General features: G+C 42.9%; 1 protein-coding gene across 1 annotated transcript in view; it reads left to right on the top strand.

Annotated features, from left to right (window-relative positions):
* The first annotated feature begins 306 nt into the window (after nucleotides 1-306).
* Nucleotides 307-17,652, top strand: part of ARID3B (AT-rich interaction domain 3B) — an 85,154-nt gene continuing 67,808 nt past the window's right edge. Inside the window, exons 1-2 of the mRNA XM_089663947.1 lie at nucleotides 307-451; nucleotides 6,349-6,891. Coding sequence (XP_089520073.1) covers nucleotides 416-451; nucleotides 6,349-6,891 — 579 coding nt within the window. The 5' untranslated portion in view covers nucleotides 307-415. The remainder of the gene's footprint in view (nucleotides 452-6,348; nucleotides 6,892-17,652) is intronic.

Raw genomic sequence — 17,652 nt, 5'->3', positions numbered from 1 at the left:
GAAGTGACTAAGGTGGTTAAAACAAACTGGAAGATGCCTTTACATAGGAACACCCCCTCCATCACTTTGGAGAGATTTGGTTTCATTTCCGGTCACGTCTACAGGCCCTACGCTGGCGTTTGTTGATCGCGTTAGCCGCCTCTCCTTACCACTTGTAAAAATCACACCGATACACCACAACCTACGCTCTGGGTGCACCAAGATGGCCGCCTCCACAGTACTGCTCTACACGCGTCACGTACGTGATCCCGCGAGGAAGGCCCTGCGCCGTGACGTAATGAGAATAGCTTCGCTGTGTCGGGAGGGGCCTAGCTGAGCCTGCAGGCTGTAGTAGACGGAAACGGAGGGGGAGTTGGGGCGGGCGGCCGAGTGGCTACAGGAGAGAGCGGCGCCGAGAGGCCTGCAGGCAGACGGAATGGTGGAGAAGGCCGGCCTCGGGAGAGAGTCCATGGTGAGGGAAGAGACGAGTCTCGTGGGCGCCTGAGGCAGGGGGCGAGGGTCGGTGTGGAGATGGGGAGGAGGTGGAGCGGGAGGGTGGCGGGGTCACTGACTCCAAACACACCGCACCTTTTGTGACCCTTTCCGGCTGTCTGCTGAGAGATGGCCGGCCACTGCGCCTGTCACACTACTCTGTACTCCGAGGGGACCCTGCCATGGCCGGCCTGGAGCATCCTCTAACTATCGGTCACTCCCTTCCCTGGTCCCATTAGACGTGCCTGTGTGTGGGGGGTCCTCAGAGCCCCCAGGGAGGACGGTGTGCCTTCTGTACACAGCTCGGGGACTTTCCCTACCCTGCTGCATATTAATACTGAGGAGGACCGGGTCCTGGGCAGCAGTTTTGGGGTTAATGAAGCCAACTCCTTACTATCAACATCATGGCTCTGACTACGGGCAGCTCCCTACAATGGGGACACCAGCAATGCTGACTTCTCATTGCAGCCATTAGGGTACAGTCCTAGAACGTAGCGGGTGAGATGACCGCAGCACTCATTGTGCACATTGCGCTTTTCACTTTTTCAAAAAATAAACTTTATTGAAATGTCGCAGGCAGGGGCAGACTGACAACTCATGGGGCCCCCGGGCAATAGGGGATCATGGGGCCCCTGTGTCCTTGCCTACACTCAAAAAAAGCCTATAAAAAGGTATTAGGGGTATTTAATTGGGGCCCCCTACTGACCCCGGGCCCTGAGGCAGTGCCCGAGTTCTCAAATGGTCAGTCCTCCCCTGGTCACAGGGTGACATTTCATTACAGTGCTTCTAAAGCTTGGACAGTTTTACCTTTTATAGCGGAGTTGCAGCTAGGATTGCCAGCTCATCCCTTTAAACCTGAACACATATTCATTCCACAGGTTCTGGGGCTAATTTAATGCAGATAAAGCACCAAGTGAGTTTAATTATTGGCTTATTTAGCCACAGAACCTGTGTAATGTGTTCGGTTTTAAAGGGATGAGGTGGCAACCCTAGTTCCAGCCCCTGCCACCTCCCAAAAAAAAAAAAAACATTAAAAGCCAGCAGCTACAAATACTGTGTGTGGTTGAGGGGCTGATGCAAACACTAAAGCAGATTTTTACCCGAAAGTGGAAGCTCTGCTTTTCTGCGCCCCCCCCCCCCCCCATTTGGCACCTTTTGGGGGGGCGGCAGGAACCTGGTTTTGACAGGTACCTACTCCCACTTCCGGCTGAGTTTGCCGCGCAAACTGAGCCAGAACTGTTCTCAGTTCGCCACGGCAAATTCCGGCTCAGTTTGCTGCGGCAAACTCAGCCAAAAGTGGGTGCGGGTACCTGTCAGGTTCCTGCTTCCCACCCCAAAAGGTGCCAAATGGGGGGGGGGGCAGAAAAGCAGAGCTTCCACTTTTGGGTGGAACTTTGCTTTAATGCATCAAGGTAAAAAATTGTCCCAGTATTTGCATATGCCCCTTACCCACCCTTAAATGTTCCTGTGCCCATCTGCAGCGGCTCCCTCCTTTCTTTCTCTGCTCATGGAGTCAGCAGTGGAACCGATTGACTCCTGCTGCTGCCAGTCAATTATTGTGAGCAGGGGGAAAGGCTGAGCCATGCTGTGTGTGTCAATGGACACAGCCCAGCTCAGGAGCGAGCCTGCACATGTGCCCCCATAGGAAATGGCTTCCTGTGGTGGCATATGGGAAAAAGTTGGAGCCAACAACTCCAGCAGGGGACCCAGAAGAGGATTGAGGCTGCAATGTGCACAACAAAGCAGGTAAATATAATGTGTTAAATGGAAAAAAAAATATTTACAAATGCTTTAAAGTGTTGCTAAATTAAAACCTTTTTTAAAATTAAAATAACAAATGTTATACTCACCTGCTGTGTGCAGTGGTATTGCACAGAGTGGTACCGACTCTCATCTTGGGTCCCCTGGTGGCAATCTTGGCTCCTCCTCTTCTGTGTGTCCCCATAGCAAGTCGCTTGCTATGGTGGCACACAGTGTCTGCGCGCTCCTGAGCTACTCCATAGAGTTACACAGCAGGACTTCACCCAGCCCACTGCTCACTGCATTTGATTGACAGCAGCAGGAGCCAATGGCTCCTGGGGAGAATAGATGTAGCCATACACAGCGCTGATCTCTTCTCCCCTCTTTCGCTTCACACAGGGAAGGGGGAGCACAGATAAATGGAAAACCTTTTTTTACCTTAATGCAAGGAATGCATTAAGGTAACAAAACATTTTTAGCTTTAGTATCACTTTACGTTCTGTTGGCCCTAATAGATTGCCTTGCACTACACTGAAAAAAAGGTAGTGCATGCAGTGATGTGTCTTGGCCAGGTGGGAGAAAAGACATTTTGCCTTGTGTTGTGGTGGGACTATACTGGAATAGCTGTCCAGCGCACTTCTACAGCACCTGGTGTGAATGTGTACCTGTGTACAGAGCGTTTGCTGAAGAATGCTCCCAGTGTTTCCATAGTTGTACTGATCAGCCATAACATTATGATCACTCGCCATAACCTATTGAGGCATGGACACCTCTGAAGGTATGCTGTAATATCTGGCACCAAGTTGTCAGTAGCAGATCCTTCAAGTCATGTAAATTTGTGAGGTGGAGCCTTCATGGGTTGGACTTGTTTTTCCAGAACATCCTGCAGATGCTCGATTTCATTAAGATCTGGAGAATTGGGGGGCCATATCAACACCTCAAATGCCTTTTGTTCCTCAAACCATTCTTGAGATGATCAGACCAGGCCACCTTCTTCCATTGCTCCTGTAGTTCAGTTCTGATGCTCACATGCCCTTTTAGGTGTTTTTGTCTTTGACCACGGGTCAGCATAGATATTCTGGTCTTCGGCTACACAGTCCCATATGCAACAAACTGCGATGCACTGTTTTCTGTCATCTGTCAGAACCAGCATGAACTTTGCAGCAATTTGACCTACAGTAGCTTTTCTGTTGGATCGGACTACACAGGCCACACTTCTCTCTCCACATGCATCAGTGAGCCTTGACCTCACAAGACCCTGTCTCTGGTGCCCTAGTTTTCCTTCCTTGGACCACTTTTGATAGGTCCAAACCATTACAGACCAGGAACATCCCACAAGAGCTGCAGTTGTGGAGATGCTCTGATCCAATCATCTCTTCATTAGAATTTGGCCCTTGTCAGAATCGCTCATCCTTGCGCTTGCACATTTTTTCCGCTTTCAACACATCAGTTTCAAAAACATGTTCACTTGCTGCCTAATATATCCCACCCACATTCAAATGCCATTGCAATGAGATAATTAATGTTTTTCATTTCACCTGTCAGTGGTCATAATATTATGGCTGATTGAGATATATTTTGTGATTTGTAACATAGTAGCTATTTTATATAAATTCTGTAGTACAAAATGTTCTGTGACTGATATAGTCAGAATCTGATTTACAGTAAATATACATAATGTGATTTTTGTTTTTCAGTGTATTTGTCTCTGTGGTTTTCATCCAACCATCACAGCTTTCCATCGGTCCTCTAGCAAGCATGACACATCCATCCATACGCACACACCCACCCACCCCATACATCACCTAATAAAGGATGCATAATAATGCTGAACTGAGGCGGTGTTTGTTTCCACTTAAAGGAGACCATAACAACGTATTGTCACCCTCTTGTACCTTTCATTTACATTTGTTGTTGTGGTTAGTCTTCTGCTAACTACTACTAATCAAAAGTGGCCATACACAGCATTTTTATTTTTTTAATACGAGTGACGTGTTAATTTACTATCTGGAAAAAATATGATTGAAAAGATCATTCGATGCACCATACACCTAAATATTTAGTTCACCTTTTTACATTAAAAAAAAAAATCTATATGCAATATTGGCTTTGACTGCATTTTGAGCCATGCATTCACATTTGTTCAGAGCGTATTCCTGGTGATTTCAGGCGCTTTGCACATCTATCAAGCATTAGGAGTTTTTCCAGGGCTGGGCAAAGGGAGGAGAGGCTTCAGGTGTGAAAATGTTCACAGTGCGTGTTTACTGGCGTTCCCATTGATGTACATGGAGCCAAAACCACTGACTATGCTCAAAAAAAGCTCATGTACTTTTTGGAGCATAGGGCGACTGAGCGTACAGTTGAGAACGGGTGCAATTAGAATGGGATTGTGCATAGTCAGTCAGGTGTAGGGAAACTAGGAATGCTCAGGTGTGAATAGCGGCTAAGGTGCAGTCCTCTTTAGTAATAATCCTCCCTTTTAGGGGGCATTCACACCTTTCTGCCCCTCTAAATAAGCGATCCACTGTGGATCGCTTATTTAGAGGGTGGCATAGCAGTGACTGTCAGAATTTTCTTTTTTGACAGCCAAGAGTGGACATTACATGTAAATACCAAGTTGCAATTCAAGCATTTGACTCAGTTGCGGTTATAGGGGGCTTGTTGTCCTAAGTATAATTTTTGCCACGGAATATGTACAACCGTGAGCAGTTGTATGCTATTTTTTTTTTTTTTTAAGTGGGAGGTCAGGGTGTGGTAAAACTGCAGCTCAATGGCCTGTTTATCATTTATGTGAACAAACACTGCTTCTGGCATGGATTCCTCCCCACCAGTCATTGGAATTGCGGCCCCATCACATCATGAATGAGCAGTCGGATATGAGAGTTCACTTTTAATAACTACAGATGTGTAGTCCGTTCTCTCCTGCCGCAGCCAAGCTCATCATTCTGTGAGTGAGAGATGGCGGGCTGCATGTGCATGCTTAGGCAAGTCAAGTGCTCATTCGTACATTGCTGGGGCCACGCATCCAACAGCAGAGCAGCAAAAGTGAGGATGACTTACAAAAAAAAATAATTGGACAGCATTTTAAGGTACAGTCGAATCTGTAATGAATGTAGAACTGGGTGAACTAACTCTTTAACAGTCATATTATTACTATACAGGATTTATATAGCATCATATTGATCTATATGCTTTCCTACAATCAGAGTTTTCATCCAGATCAGTTAAAATAGTTTTGATGAAATCAATTGGTTTAGCCCAATCTATCGAAAGTCTGTGGATTTTTTTTTTTTTTTTTAACTTGACCAAAATTTGATCAGTCATGTGAGGAATTGATTGATAAGGTTTTTACATGTATGGTCACCATTAGAAAGCTGTGGAATTTTGTGTAGGTTTGAACACACAGGTAGGATGTAAAGCAATACATTGCTTTTTACTATCTCAAACACAAACTACTAAAAATGGCAACAGAGTCATGATGAACTGCAGAATTGAAGAGATGTTCCATCAGCTGCACATCATTCCCGGTGATAGAATTGGCAAGTAAAAGCAGCCTCAGCTCGCTCCCTACAAGCCACGCTCCCAATGTGTTTCGCCCCACTCCTGGGGCTTAATCATGGAGGCCTCCATGATTAAGCACATGGGACAGGGCAATACACAGTGAGAGCGTGGCTACACAAGTATGACATAAAGCAGGGGTGGGAAACTGTGGGCCTCCAGCTGTTGAACTACAAGTCTCATGAGGCATTGCAAAACTGACAGTTACAAGCATGACTCCCAAAGGCATGATGGGACTTGTAGTTCACCAACAGCTGGAGGGCCACAGTTGCCCACCCCTGACATAAAGCATACCTGTGAGGCAACTTTTACTTGCTGATTATATGCCCTGGAATGGTGTGCAACTGCCGAAACATCTCTTCAACGCTGCAGTGTGCCTTGGGTCAGGAAGGACCCACTCTCGGTCTGCACCTTCAGTGGCTACAGTTCACACCATAGGACTAGGGTCTCCTGAGCAGGACTCCTAAGCATTTCAGGGTCACAGTGTCATGGTGAACTTTTTCATTGGCTCATCCTTTTATGCAAATTTTAAATTACTTTACTAGCTTTTTAATTCATAATTTTTTGGTTTGCTTTTAGCCCTCTCTTATCCCTAGTGGATTAAACCCGGCTCTCTCGGGCAGCACCCAGATGCACAAGCAGGGCATGAAATTGGAAGCTGTGATGGAGCAACTTCAAAAGCAGCAACAGCAAGCCGCTCGAAGCATGGAAGAGAGGGAGAGACAAATTAGAGAAACGCAGAGGCTGTATGCCCAACAGATGGCTTCACAACATCTATTGAAGTCAATGGCAGGCTCTGCCACAGTGTCATCTGTGAAAGCCCGCCCACCCATGGCCTCTGCTCAGAGTGCCAGTGAACCTGATGAAGATGAAGAGATGGAGGATGAAGACAGTGATGGAGATTCATTTAGTATAGAAGATGATGGCAGAGCAGGGCAACCATCCATGCTTGCACAGAAGTATCTTCAGGCACAGAGAGAGCAACAGGGAATAGTTGTTACCAATCCACAAGGGAACACCAGTCAGCGACACCCATCTGTGAAGGAGGAGCCAAAGGAAGAAAATTTTAACCCTTCTACATCTAAACACCCCAAGCAAAGTATGGAAGACAATGTTAAGCCGGTAAGAGGAACTGCAGCTTTGGATAAATAGTTTAAAGTGATATTAAAGGTTTGTGTTTTGTTTTTGTTTCTCATGCTTACCTGCTCTGTGCCATGATTTTACACAGAGCAGCCTCAGACCTCTTCTTGGGTCCTCCCCCTTGATCAGTGCCCACAATAGCAAGGAGCATTTGACTGACAGTCATAGGCTCCTGCTACTGCTGCTTGTATCTACTGTGAGAAGAGGAAGTTGGTGCAATGCTGGCGCAGTCGGAACAGCGCTGGATCGTGATAGGAGGCAGGTTGACATTTAGGGGCAGGAGAAGAAGAGAAGAGCTAGCGGAATATTTTTTTCTATCCTAATGCAGGGAATGCATTGAGGTAAAGGTTTTTCTTTTTTGTATTTAGGACCAATTTAAGGCACCCCTTGCAACCCTAGTTTAGAGGCTGCTGTAAACAATTGCCATGGCTAAGATTACTAAAAAATGTAAGGACATGTTCACACAATAGCTTTTTATACCTGTAGTCTTGTCAGATGAGAGCATCTTCTTAGAGATCCTGCTGGTGACCAGATCAGAAATGTTTTTCTATGATATGGTGCAGCAGAGCTGACTGATTCAGCCAGAAATATACAGTATGTGTCGTCATTTATGGAGATATTGTGTTTGCCAATAATGTGCTCATGGCTTTTCATGCATGGTACTTTCATGCAAACCTAAAAAAAAAGAATGATAGAGAGAAATTTTAAATTGACAACTCTTGTATTAAGTGGTTATCCTATAGTTTTTGCTGCTGAGAAGCTTTTAGAGTTCTTGCCACCTCTCCCTGAAAATTCAATGAATTTAATGAGATCAAAGTGTTAGGTTTATTAGCATCACTTAAAGGAAACCCTTAGATACAGAATAATGTTCAATATGTAATTAATATTTTGAACAGCGCGCTGGAACACCTCTCTCCCCCCTCCCCCCCCCCCTCTTCTTTTTTTTTTTTTTTTTTTTTCTTTCTTTCTTTATACAAACAAAATATTGGAAACCATGATCCTTCCCTTAGCAGCTGAATTCAAGAGAGCGCTGGTCACTTCTATCAATATGCAATTGCTGACCGCCTCTGCTACTGAAAATGTTGATTACTTGGCTTTCATGATTTATTAGATTCAGTATTTTTTGTCATTGGATGATAATAATTCTCTTAAGACAGTGGCATCTGAAAGTGTGTGGAATATATTGGGCAGCAAGTGAACATGCTGTCTTTGAAGCAGAAAAAAAAGGCAAGAGTAATGATTTGAGTGACTTTGACCAGTCATCTAGCCATTACAATTTTGACACTTGTCAGAGCAACTCCAAAACTGCAGCTCTTGCGGAATGTTCCGGTCTGCAGTGTTCAGGAATCACCAAAAGTGGTCGAAGAATGGAAAACCAACAAACGTGCGCGCCATGGGCTGCCAAGACGTATTAATGCAGGTGGGGAGTGATGGATGGCCCATGTAGTCCAATCCAATAGCTTCTGTAGCTCAAATTGCTGAAAAAGTTAATGCTGGTTCTGATAGGTGTGCACCACAATTTGTTGCATATGGGGCTTTGTAGCAGCAGGCTGATCAGCATGCCGACCCGTGTCCACAGCCAAAAACGCCTACAAGTGGGTGCATGAGTATCGGAACAAGACCACAGGGTAGTGAAGAAGGTGGTCGCCTGGTTTGATGAATTCTAGAATGGTTTGCAGAACACAAGGAGTTTGAGGTGTTTACTGGGCCTCCAATTCTCAATCCAATTGATTATCCATGGCATGTGCTGGAAAAACAAGTACGATCCATGGAAACTACAGGCTTTACGTAGAGGTATTTTAGCTGTTCCTCCTATCTCCCAAATGAAGGTTGGGGATTTTATCAAGGAGCAGAGCATTTGTTGCTGCACAGTAAAGGTTCATTTTAGTTAAATTGTTTGTGGACGTTTGTCTAAGTCACTGATCACACCACTGAGATTTAAAGTTGCACAATTACTGAAGATTTTATTGCTACTTGTGAAGGTCTTCAATGATTTCTTGCAATTTGCAGTGTGATTTCCATTATAGTCTGTGTATGAGCGCAACAAAACTGTAGAAAAAGTAATGCAAAAACGACCTTAAAAATCGAGCTGCAGCAAATCACACATGCTAAGACACTGACATTCACATTCATTATATGTGAGTTCAATTTGCAAATCGCACCTGAAATTACACCAGTGTGACTGACCACTTAGACGGCAAACCAAAGGTTGGTACATATGGGCCGAATATCTGCTGACATTCGGCCCGAGTGCACGGCACCCTGTCCTGACTGGCCTTTTATCGACTGGGCATGCTGGAAAACCAGCATCCGATCAGCATTGCAGCCAATGGCTATGAGCGCTGAGCAGTGTGTTCTGGTGGGTGGGGGGGTGTCAGAACACAATAGCTCAGTGGGGGAGAAGGCCACACTAGCAGGCAGACAGTTGTACTGAGTGTCTGCAGGACATTGCACCCTCAATCTGCTGATGCAATGCTCTGCAGGCTTCTAAGAAGTGCTGCCTTTTTTTTTATTCCCTACAAAAAAAAGTGCATTTTTTTTTTAAGTGAACTTCATCCTTTAAACACAGGAAATCAACTTGTCGATATGAGCTCTTAAAAAGTTTGTGTTGTAAATAAACTACCAGGTTTTCATCTTCTCGTTCCTATATGTATGCTGTGACTTGGTCATATTAGTCATGTGGCGTTGCTCCTAAAACCTTTGTCATACATGTATGAATTTTCCTGCAATTCTAATTTAAAGATAAAGATATTAAGCTATCTCTTAGAATGTGAATCATGGGTTCTTTTGGTTTGATAAAGTGTAGTCTAAAGAGTTAAATCTTGCACTTAAGTATTTGCTCCTCCTCATTTTACATGCTACCACATGTTGTGTATGCAACCCCCAGACTCATTAAATGGATCACAAGACCAGTTTAGCCTGACCAACTGGCCACCAAAGCACATACTTTTCTTCATATTTTAATAGAATCTGGTTTTACTTCTTCGTATTTGCCTGTTGATTGGACTCCTTCATCGTCTTGAGATAAGGAAATTGATCCACAGCTTTGCTAGTGCTGTTTTGAGAGAAGCTTGATTTATGCACTTTTTTTATCCAAAGTAGTGAACATCAGACCTTTCACATTTTACTTCTCTATAGACATATAAATGTGACTTAAGAACGCTGTGCGTCTTTCTGTATGGTTTCTGCATCTACAGTCCTGTCACAAAGTGTGCATTAGCCATGCCAGGCAAAGTAACAGGCCCCTTCTTCAGCAGGGCTTACTCTCCTTCCCATAGTTCCCTACTGCTGTGTTCAGGTTGCTTTAAGATGGAAAGCGGAGAAGAAAATTTATTTCAGTGAAGAATACTGTATAATCCATTTATAGAACAATCATACTTTTTTATGTAAGATAGGAATAGTAAATATACACAGGTGTATATAAATTTGCATTTCAATTATCTGGTGTTGCAGTACTCCTGCTTGTGATTTAATTTTTATACTCCACTTTAAAATCCTTTTCTTGGGAGTCCATTGAGGGACACCGGAAGACTTTCACCTTTGGGTTAAACTGATTGGACACAGGCACAAAAGAAAAAACTGTAGGCCAGTCTAGGAAAACCCCTACTTTTACCGGTGTACCTCAGTTAATGAGCAAAGAGGTATTGAAATCATGATATCATCTTGCAGGAATGATGGCAACAGCAAATACTGTGTGGGTGAAAGTGAAGAGGAGAATGGCTATCTCTGGTGGGTTGAGATGGCAGTTTCTGAAGGGTAGAGAGAACCAGATGTTTTGTGGAAGAAACACTCTGGCCTGTGTTGACTAGAGCCAGAGGCTTCCAAGCGATCATCCCCCACCTCATTTCTAGAATGTCACACGTTTGTGACCATGTGGCAGCAAGGCAAAATAGGGCTCATGGTACTAAGCAAGGCCTCAGGAACTTGTTATACTCAAACCGCTGGTAGCAGGTGAGGGTGTGATGGCCAATGGTGACCAAAGTCACAGTAGGTGGGCTAAAGGGACAGATCTAAGACTGAAGTTTCATGGCTCTTTACAGGAGCAGTTACAGAGAGATGCTTCCTCAAACTTGTATGATGGGGAAAGAGCATGTGACACTTCTCCCAGTAGATGTCGACACTCAGTCCTGATCTGGAAGGTGCCATGCTGCTAACTTTTTACAAGAACAGAGTATAGAAAGAGTCATGGATAACCCAGTCCCTGAAGGTCAATTCCGGGATATCCGTGCATTTTCCAGTCCAATATGGTCTGGATGCGGCACTCCAAAAGCCAGGTTGAGGATTTCTGCACCAGATAGCTGCAATCAAAAAGACCATCTCTAACAGCAGTGTAGAGCAAAGTATTGACTTGAGGAAAAAGATCTTGACAGGAACGCTAGCAAAAAGAGAAGAATGTTCATGCTTATAGGATACTAGCAAAAAATTGAGGATGGTAGAAGGGGTGGTTATCTACAGTTTGTTTGCCAATGTTCAGTCCTCCTGTAGGCAGTAGTATAAACTGAAGGTGAAAGACTGCCTGTGTGGATGAGAAAGAAAAAGCATATGCTTAGATATCTTTAACCCCTTTTCTACCACGGTGTGTTTATAAATGTCCTGGTGTTCAAGGGGTTAAAACAAGCATGGTTGCTGGTGCCTCTGGTAGTTCCTGGGCTCTCCTGTTCCTCCAGGTAACCCGTGGTAAACTGCTCCAACATTGAGAGCAGGAGGAGGAGAACATCCATTCCACAATCTTTTTTGTAACTAATGAACCTGGATGCGATGAAGATTTTGTCACTTTTGGGTTCAGAGCGGTCATTACCTGGCTAGTGTAGCTAAGAAAGCAGCTTTTCGAGTACAGTTAGCAGCAGTGGAGAGCAAGGAAAACATTAGGGGTCTAAAAGACCCTTGATATCTCCATAAAGAGGATTTGTGACCTGCCCATGCTTTCAGAGGGGGACTGTATGCTCCTTTTGATAGAAATCACATTAAATGTAAGAAAAGTGTTCAAAATGACAAAATAAAAACCATTCAAATATTTAAAAGCAACTTTGTCGCCCCATTGGAACTGCGCACGTAGGGCACACACGTGTATGTAGCTATGAATCGCACCATGCATGTGAGGTATCGCCTTGAATGTCTGAGTCAGGCCAATAATCCTGAGGTCATAATTCATGGTTTAACTCCAAACTACTTTTTTGTAATTGTATACGCAATTTTAAGTCTTGACATTTGGTATCTATTTACTTGATCTCCATCCTTTTATATTTTATCAAAAATTAGGTGGTGTCCGCATCAAAATGCATTTTGGTGATTTTACCCCCTAAAAGAGTGTGTGTAAAACAAAAGGAACACTTTGAAAACACGTCAGATCTCAGTGGGGAAAAATATCGTGCTTGATATCTATACTGGTATGGACTAGGTAATGTGGTAGGAACATAAGGCCTCGTTCACGCGAGCGGTTGTTCTGCTGCTTGTAAATGCATGTTTTTTGTTTTTTTTTTGAAATTCCAACACTCCTGGCACATAGATCACTTGTTTTTTATACATTGTTTTATCTGTGATTACTCACGTTTACATACTTGCCTTTTCTATTGCAACTGTTTACTTATTTTTTCTTTGTACTGCAATTAACTGCATTTATGTACAGATAGCTGCGGTACATCGCTCCTAGACGCTGTCAACTTTATTTTTTCTAAACGCATAAAACCGTACGTTATGAAAATGTTGCTAAACGCAGTGTGTGAATTGAGCCATAGGGATGTATTGTCTGCCTTTAGCTGCGGTAAATAAGTTTCTCTAACCGCAGCTGAAATATAACCGCCCGTGTGAATGGGGCCTAAGGATGCCCGATTGTTTGAAAATTATCAACCTGCAAAGGACTGAATTCAGAGACACCCCAAAAATCAAAGTGAAAAAATGATGCAGCAGGCTAGTCCATTTGCTTAAATTTCATTGCAGCAACTCAGAATGGTCCTCAGTAGTTTGTATGGCCCCCACATGCTTGTATGCATAACTGACAACATCGGGGCATGCTCCTAATGAGATGACAGGTGGTGTCCTGGGGTATTTCCTACCAGGGCATCACTGAGCTCGGGGACAGTCTGAGGTGCAACCTGGCAGAGGCTCTGGCAGTGCTCATCCTGGCCCTCCTTGCACAAAGAAGCAGATACTGGTCCTGCTGATGGGTTAAGGACCTTCCACAGCCTTGTCCAGCTCTCAGAGTAACTGCCTGTCTCCTGGAATCTCCTCCATGCTCTTGAGACTGTGCTGGGAGACGCAGCAAACCTTCTGGCAATGGCACATATGGATGTACCATCTTAGAGGAGTTTGACTTCCTATGCAACCTCTGTAGGGTCCAGGTATTGCCTCATGCTACCAGTAGTGACACTAACCCTAGACAAATGCAAAATAGGTGAAAAACAGACAGAAAAAAAAAAATAAAAAATCAGTGGCCGCCACCTGTAAAACCATTTCTGTTTTGGGGGTCTTCTCATTGTTTCCCATCTAGTGCACCTCTTAATCAGTTTCAGCTGCTTTGGTGTTCAAATGAAATTAACTTCCCCCTCTGCTACTTAACTGACCAGATCAATATTCCAGGAGCTTCAATGACTTGATGCTATACTCTGATGAGAGAGATTTGAGGGTTTAAAATGCCTCTGGCAAAAAAAAAAAAATCCAGATTTTAACACCTGCGAGAAATTAAACCATTACTCTGGTTGAAAAGTGGTTAACCATTGTGTTTTTTTTTTTTTGTTTTTTTTTAAATCCTCCTGGGCCATTTGTATTTTGAAATCAGTGTGATATTCAAAGTGGGAATTGTGGGTTCCCTTTTTGTCTGTTGCTTTAATTTTATTTATTTTTGTTTTGAGTGAGCAGTTGTTCTATAATTTTTCTGTAAGTAAATAACGTTCTTTGCAAAGCTTTTTAACACTTTTCAATGAAGTGTTGGCAGCTTGTAAGAGCATTTTATCTGGTTACTTTCTGATAAAGACAGGAGATGTCAGTAAATTATGTTTTTGTGTGGGGGGGAGGGGATATGAATGTAGGACAAATGAAGAGCCAACAGAGAGCTTGACCTCTGATCCTAAAAAAGGCACTTTATCAAAAGACTGATTAACTGCAGTGAGTCTGTATGGGGTCTGTACTGAGTGACTGGTGTGTCCTTTGTGTTTCAGTCCATGTACCATGGCACTACATTAGGTACTTGTTGACGTGTTCATTTACATGTTCATGTCCACGTATTTACCAAATTTTGCAGCTGCTATTTTTTAGTAGGAATCCATCTTGCATGTCTGCCATTTGCATGCCATGCTACTACAATGTTATCACTTCAGTGATCTTGTTATATATGAATGGAATGGGATGAGGGGAGAGGGTCTAAGACAGGGTTTACATTTTAACTTTTGGAAGACGGAGATTAAAAAAAGAAAAAAAAAAAAGCTGTAGCAAATAAAGTTTTGGGTTACAGTTAACGTGTAGCTCTAGCCAAAACTTTAGTTATGGATAGATTGGAAAAAGTTTAGAACCTTGGTTGGGTGTATATATTACTGCCTGTGTCCCCACTGTTGTGGTTTACTTTGTTTGTCCTGATAACCATCCTCACTAGAACAGAAAGTAATGGGAAATTCAGCATTTTATGGTTGTCGCCTCAACAGAATGGGAGGGGAAATCTTCCAGCGGGTGCTTGTTTTAGTGAAAACTTTTTGAGGTGTGTCTTTAAAATGAAGTGGCAATAGATTCACCAAATGCACACAGGAGAAAAAACTGGCAGAAGTTTTAACCATTACCTACTATTTCCAAATTAAAGATTTTCTCTAGAAACACACATTGATCCTTAAAAAAAAAAAAAAAGTGCTTGAATTTGTGTAACAACTTAAACTGATTGTAAAGTCTATTTTTTAAATTAAAATAAATGTTTTATACGAACTCCCTCTTCTGGAATCCTCCACCAGTGCTCCATGTTCCTCCTCTTCTTTGTGGGCCCCTATAGCAAGAAAGGCACATGTGCGTGCACGCTCCCAAGCTCTGTGTGGCTATGGAGCCACTCTCAATAGAGGTACTCCGTGCGATTCGGCCCCACTCACTTCTCACAACATTTATTATCTCATAAAAGTGCAGCGCTAGAAATCCATAAATATTGTGATAGTGGTAAGATGTATGGTACAAAGGTTGATAGTGATTTCAGACTTCAGTGGTGTGCCAAGAAAATATGGTAAAAATACGCACTCACCAGATGCGTATTTTATATACGTAAAATAATGTAACCAGAGGTCCCCCTCTCAGGATGGAATGGATGGGGTATGCTGTATTAACGGGTTATCCTCCTGGATGGTGTGCAGCTAAACTGATGTCTCCATTGGTGCATATGGACAGGATCTCACCAGAGGCCTCCTTAGTGGATGGATGGACGCTTGTCTGCCAGTAATGGAATGTCTCACTCCTCTGGGGTGAAACCACTTGAACCACTGCTACCGTATCATCCGAAAGGGCTCTACAAATGAATGTCAGCCCGCCATAGAGCCAAACAAGAAGTAGCCCATAATGTAGTAATTTTGTAAAGGGTATTTATTAAGTATTCCGCGTGGTTAAAAATGCAATAAATGGACAAAATAATAAAACACTGACAAAATAATTCATGATGGCTGCCGGACCTGTGCCGGGAGCCAGCGGCTAGACATCACAGCGTGATGGCTCCTTTGACGTGTTTCGTGCTAAAGCACTTCCTCAGGGTCACCATCACCTCACATTTGATTGACAGCAGTAGGAGCTGTGAGAAAAGGAAGATGGGAGAGAATACTTCGGTGGGAATAGTGCTGGATCCCTGACAGGCTTCAGGTATGTGATTTGGGGGGGGGGGGTTATAGTTGGGTGTGTGTGTGTTTTTTTTGTTTTTTTTTTTTTGTAAAACAAACATTTCATAATTTTGATATGTACATGCTGTACGATGTACTTGTATGATAAAGTACTGTATCCTGTTCTTTCTATTGCTTCCTTTGTTTGAAATCCCTGGTGTTCCTGCCAGTCCCTCTGCTTTTCCTTTTCCTATTAAAAACTGCACACACGAAGCGGGAGAACACACTGATCAGTTCTCTAGCTATGCTGGGGGAACTCTGTGTGCTTTCCTCCAATGATCAGACTTGTCCATGCTCCGCCAACACTCCCCTTCCCCTTGCCCACAGCCTTTCACTGGTGAGATCAGTGAACTGCTGTTTCTCTTCCCCCAGCTCTTTTGCAGCTGAGAACAGAGGCTATGTAATCACTTATATAAAAAAGGGGGGGAGAGATTTGTTTTTTATATCTATAGACAAATATTTTACCTTTTTCGTTTCTATTTTAAGCTGATTTTACATGGTTTAAAAGCATTTTAATGCTGCAGGGAATGCATTGAAGTTAAAAAAATAAAAAATAAAAATCCAGCCTTTTATAACCACTTTAAATTGTATCTAAACCCAAACATTTTGGTTTTAGGTCACATGACCTGAAGCCATGGCAGCAATGCATTTAGTCAGTCACACTGCTGTTGATCATGTGACATGAAACTGGAGTGTCCTGAAATCTGACTTTTTTGCTCATACTGCCCTTATCCTGTTACCCTATTGTCTTCCACCTTTATTAAAGTAGACAAAATCTAACCTCCACTTTAATAGAGTTGAGTTTTATGGTACTGTAATTGTATACAAACATAAGTGAACTTCCTTCTCTGGCACAGGATGGAAGGTGATTTAGGGATGGGGGCTGGGAAATTTCCAGACATCTGAGATCCTTTATAAGTAGATAGGCCAGGTGGTAGGGTTGTAATCCCATCTGTGTCTTCATCACTCTTAATTACTATTAACATCTCCATCTTCTCTTGATGTGTAATTTCTCTGCAACCATACAAAGTGAGCTTGGCTATCAGAAACTAAATGCACAGTACATACATAATTTGCCATGATAGAGTTCTGGTTAGAATTATTGCGGCTATTTTTCCTTAGATTGTACGCTCCTTGAAGGCTAGGGACTGATGTAAATGTACAATTATATATGTAAAGCGCTACGTAAAATTGACGGCACAATAAAAGTACCTGAAATAAATACATTTTTCTCAGGTCATGCGGAGACACTTGAGCAACCCATATTGGTTGCTTTGAGTTAGAGAATTTGTTTTCTGTTGGGGAGTTAGTATGAAAAATGTAGTTGATGAAATACACAACCAATTTGCCGTCCCTGTATTAAATACAATTTTTTTTTTAAATATGCTCAAAAACTTTACCTATACCAGCATTTGGTTTTCTTACCAAGTGGAATATCTGATTTTATAGTTACAGAGAAGATATAAACAGTGATTTTACTCTTGCCGTACAGAAAGTGATTTTGTATTCAACATGGATTAGTTTGCACACTATTGAATATCGCAGTTTGAAATGATGTATATACTTCTGCTGGTTGAAATTACAGTCATCTGGGGTTCATTCAACAGAATTTTATTTAGTCTTGTGTCAATGTCTGAGGTTTCCTGCAGTTATGTCTTCACGCCTCTTCTTGACATGGTCATAATGAAGGCCTATCTGTCTCACAGCTGGACTCCTCAGTTACTTGTTTATTCTTCATTATGGCACATTCATTGTGTCAAACACCATCATTTGGCTTAGTAAATGGCTGCACAGTGCTGTGAATTTCACACCATATGAGTCTCCAAGATGAAAGGCACATGATTTGTAAGTTAGCTGGTGCTACACAAGACAAATACTAGTTTTGGATTGATCTGACCCTTGTAAACATATA

Source organism: Staurois parvus, unplaced genomic scaffold (genome assembly GCF_062004578.1).
Source record: "Staurois parvus isolate SC_StPar_1 unplaced genomic scaffold, SC_StPar_1.0 ptg001805l, whole genome shotgun sequence".
Taxonomy (NCBI): domain Eukaryota; kingdom Metazoa; phylum Chordata; class Amphibia; order Anura; family Ranidae; genus Staurois; species Staurois parvus.
The sequence above is the reverse complement of the archived record's forward strand: the minus strand, read 5'-3'. Positions and strand labels throughout refer to the sequence as shown.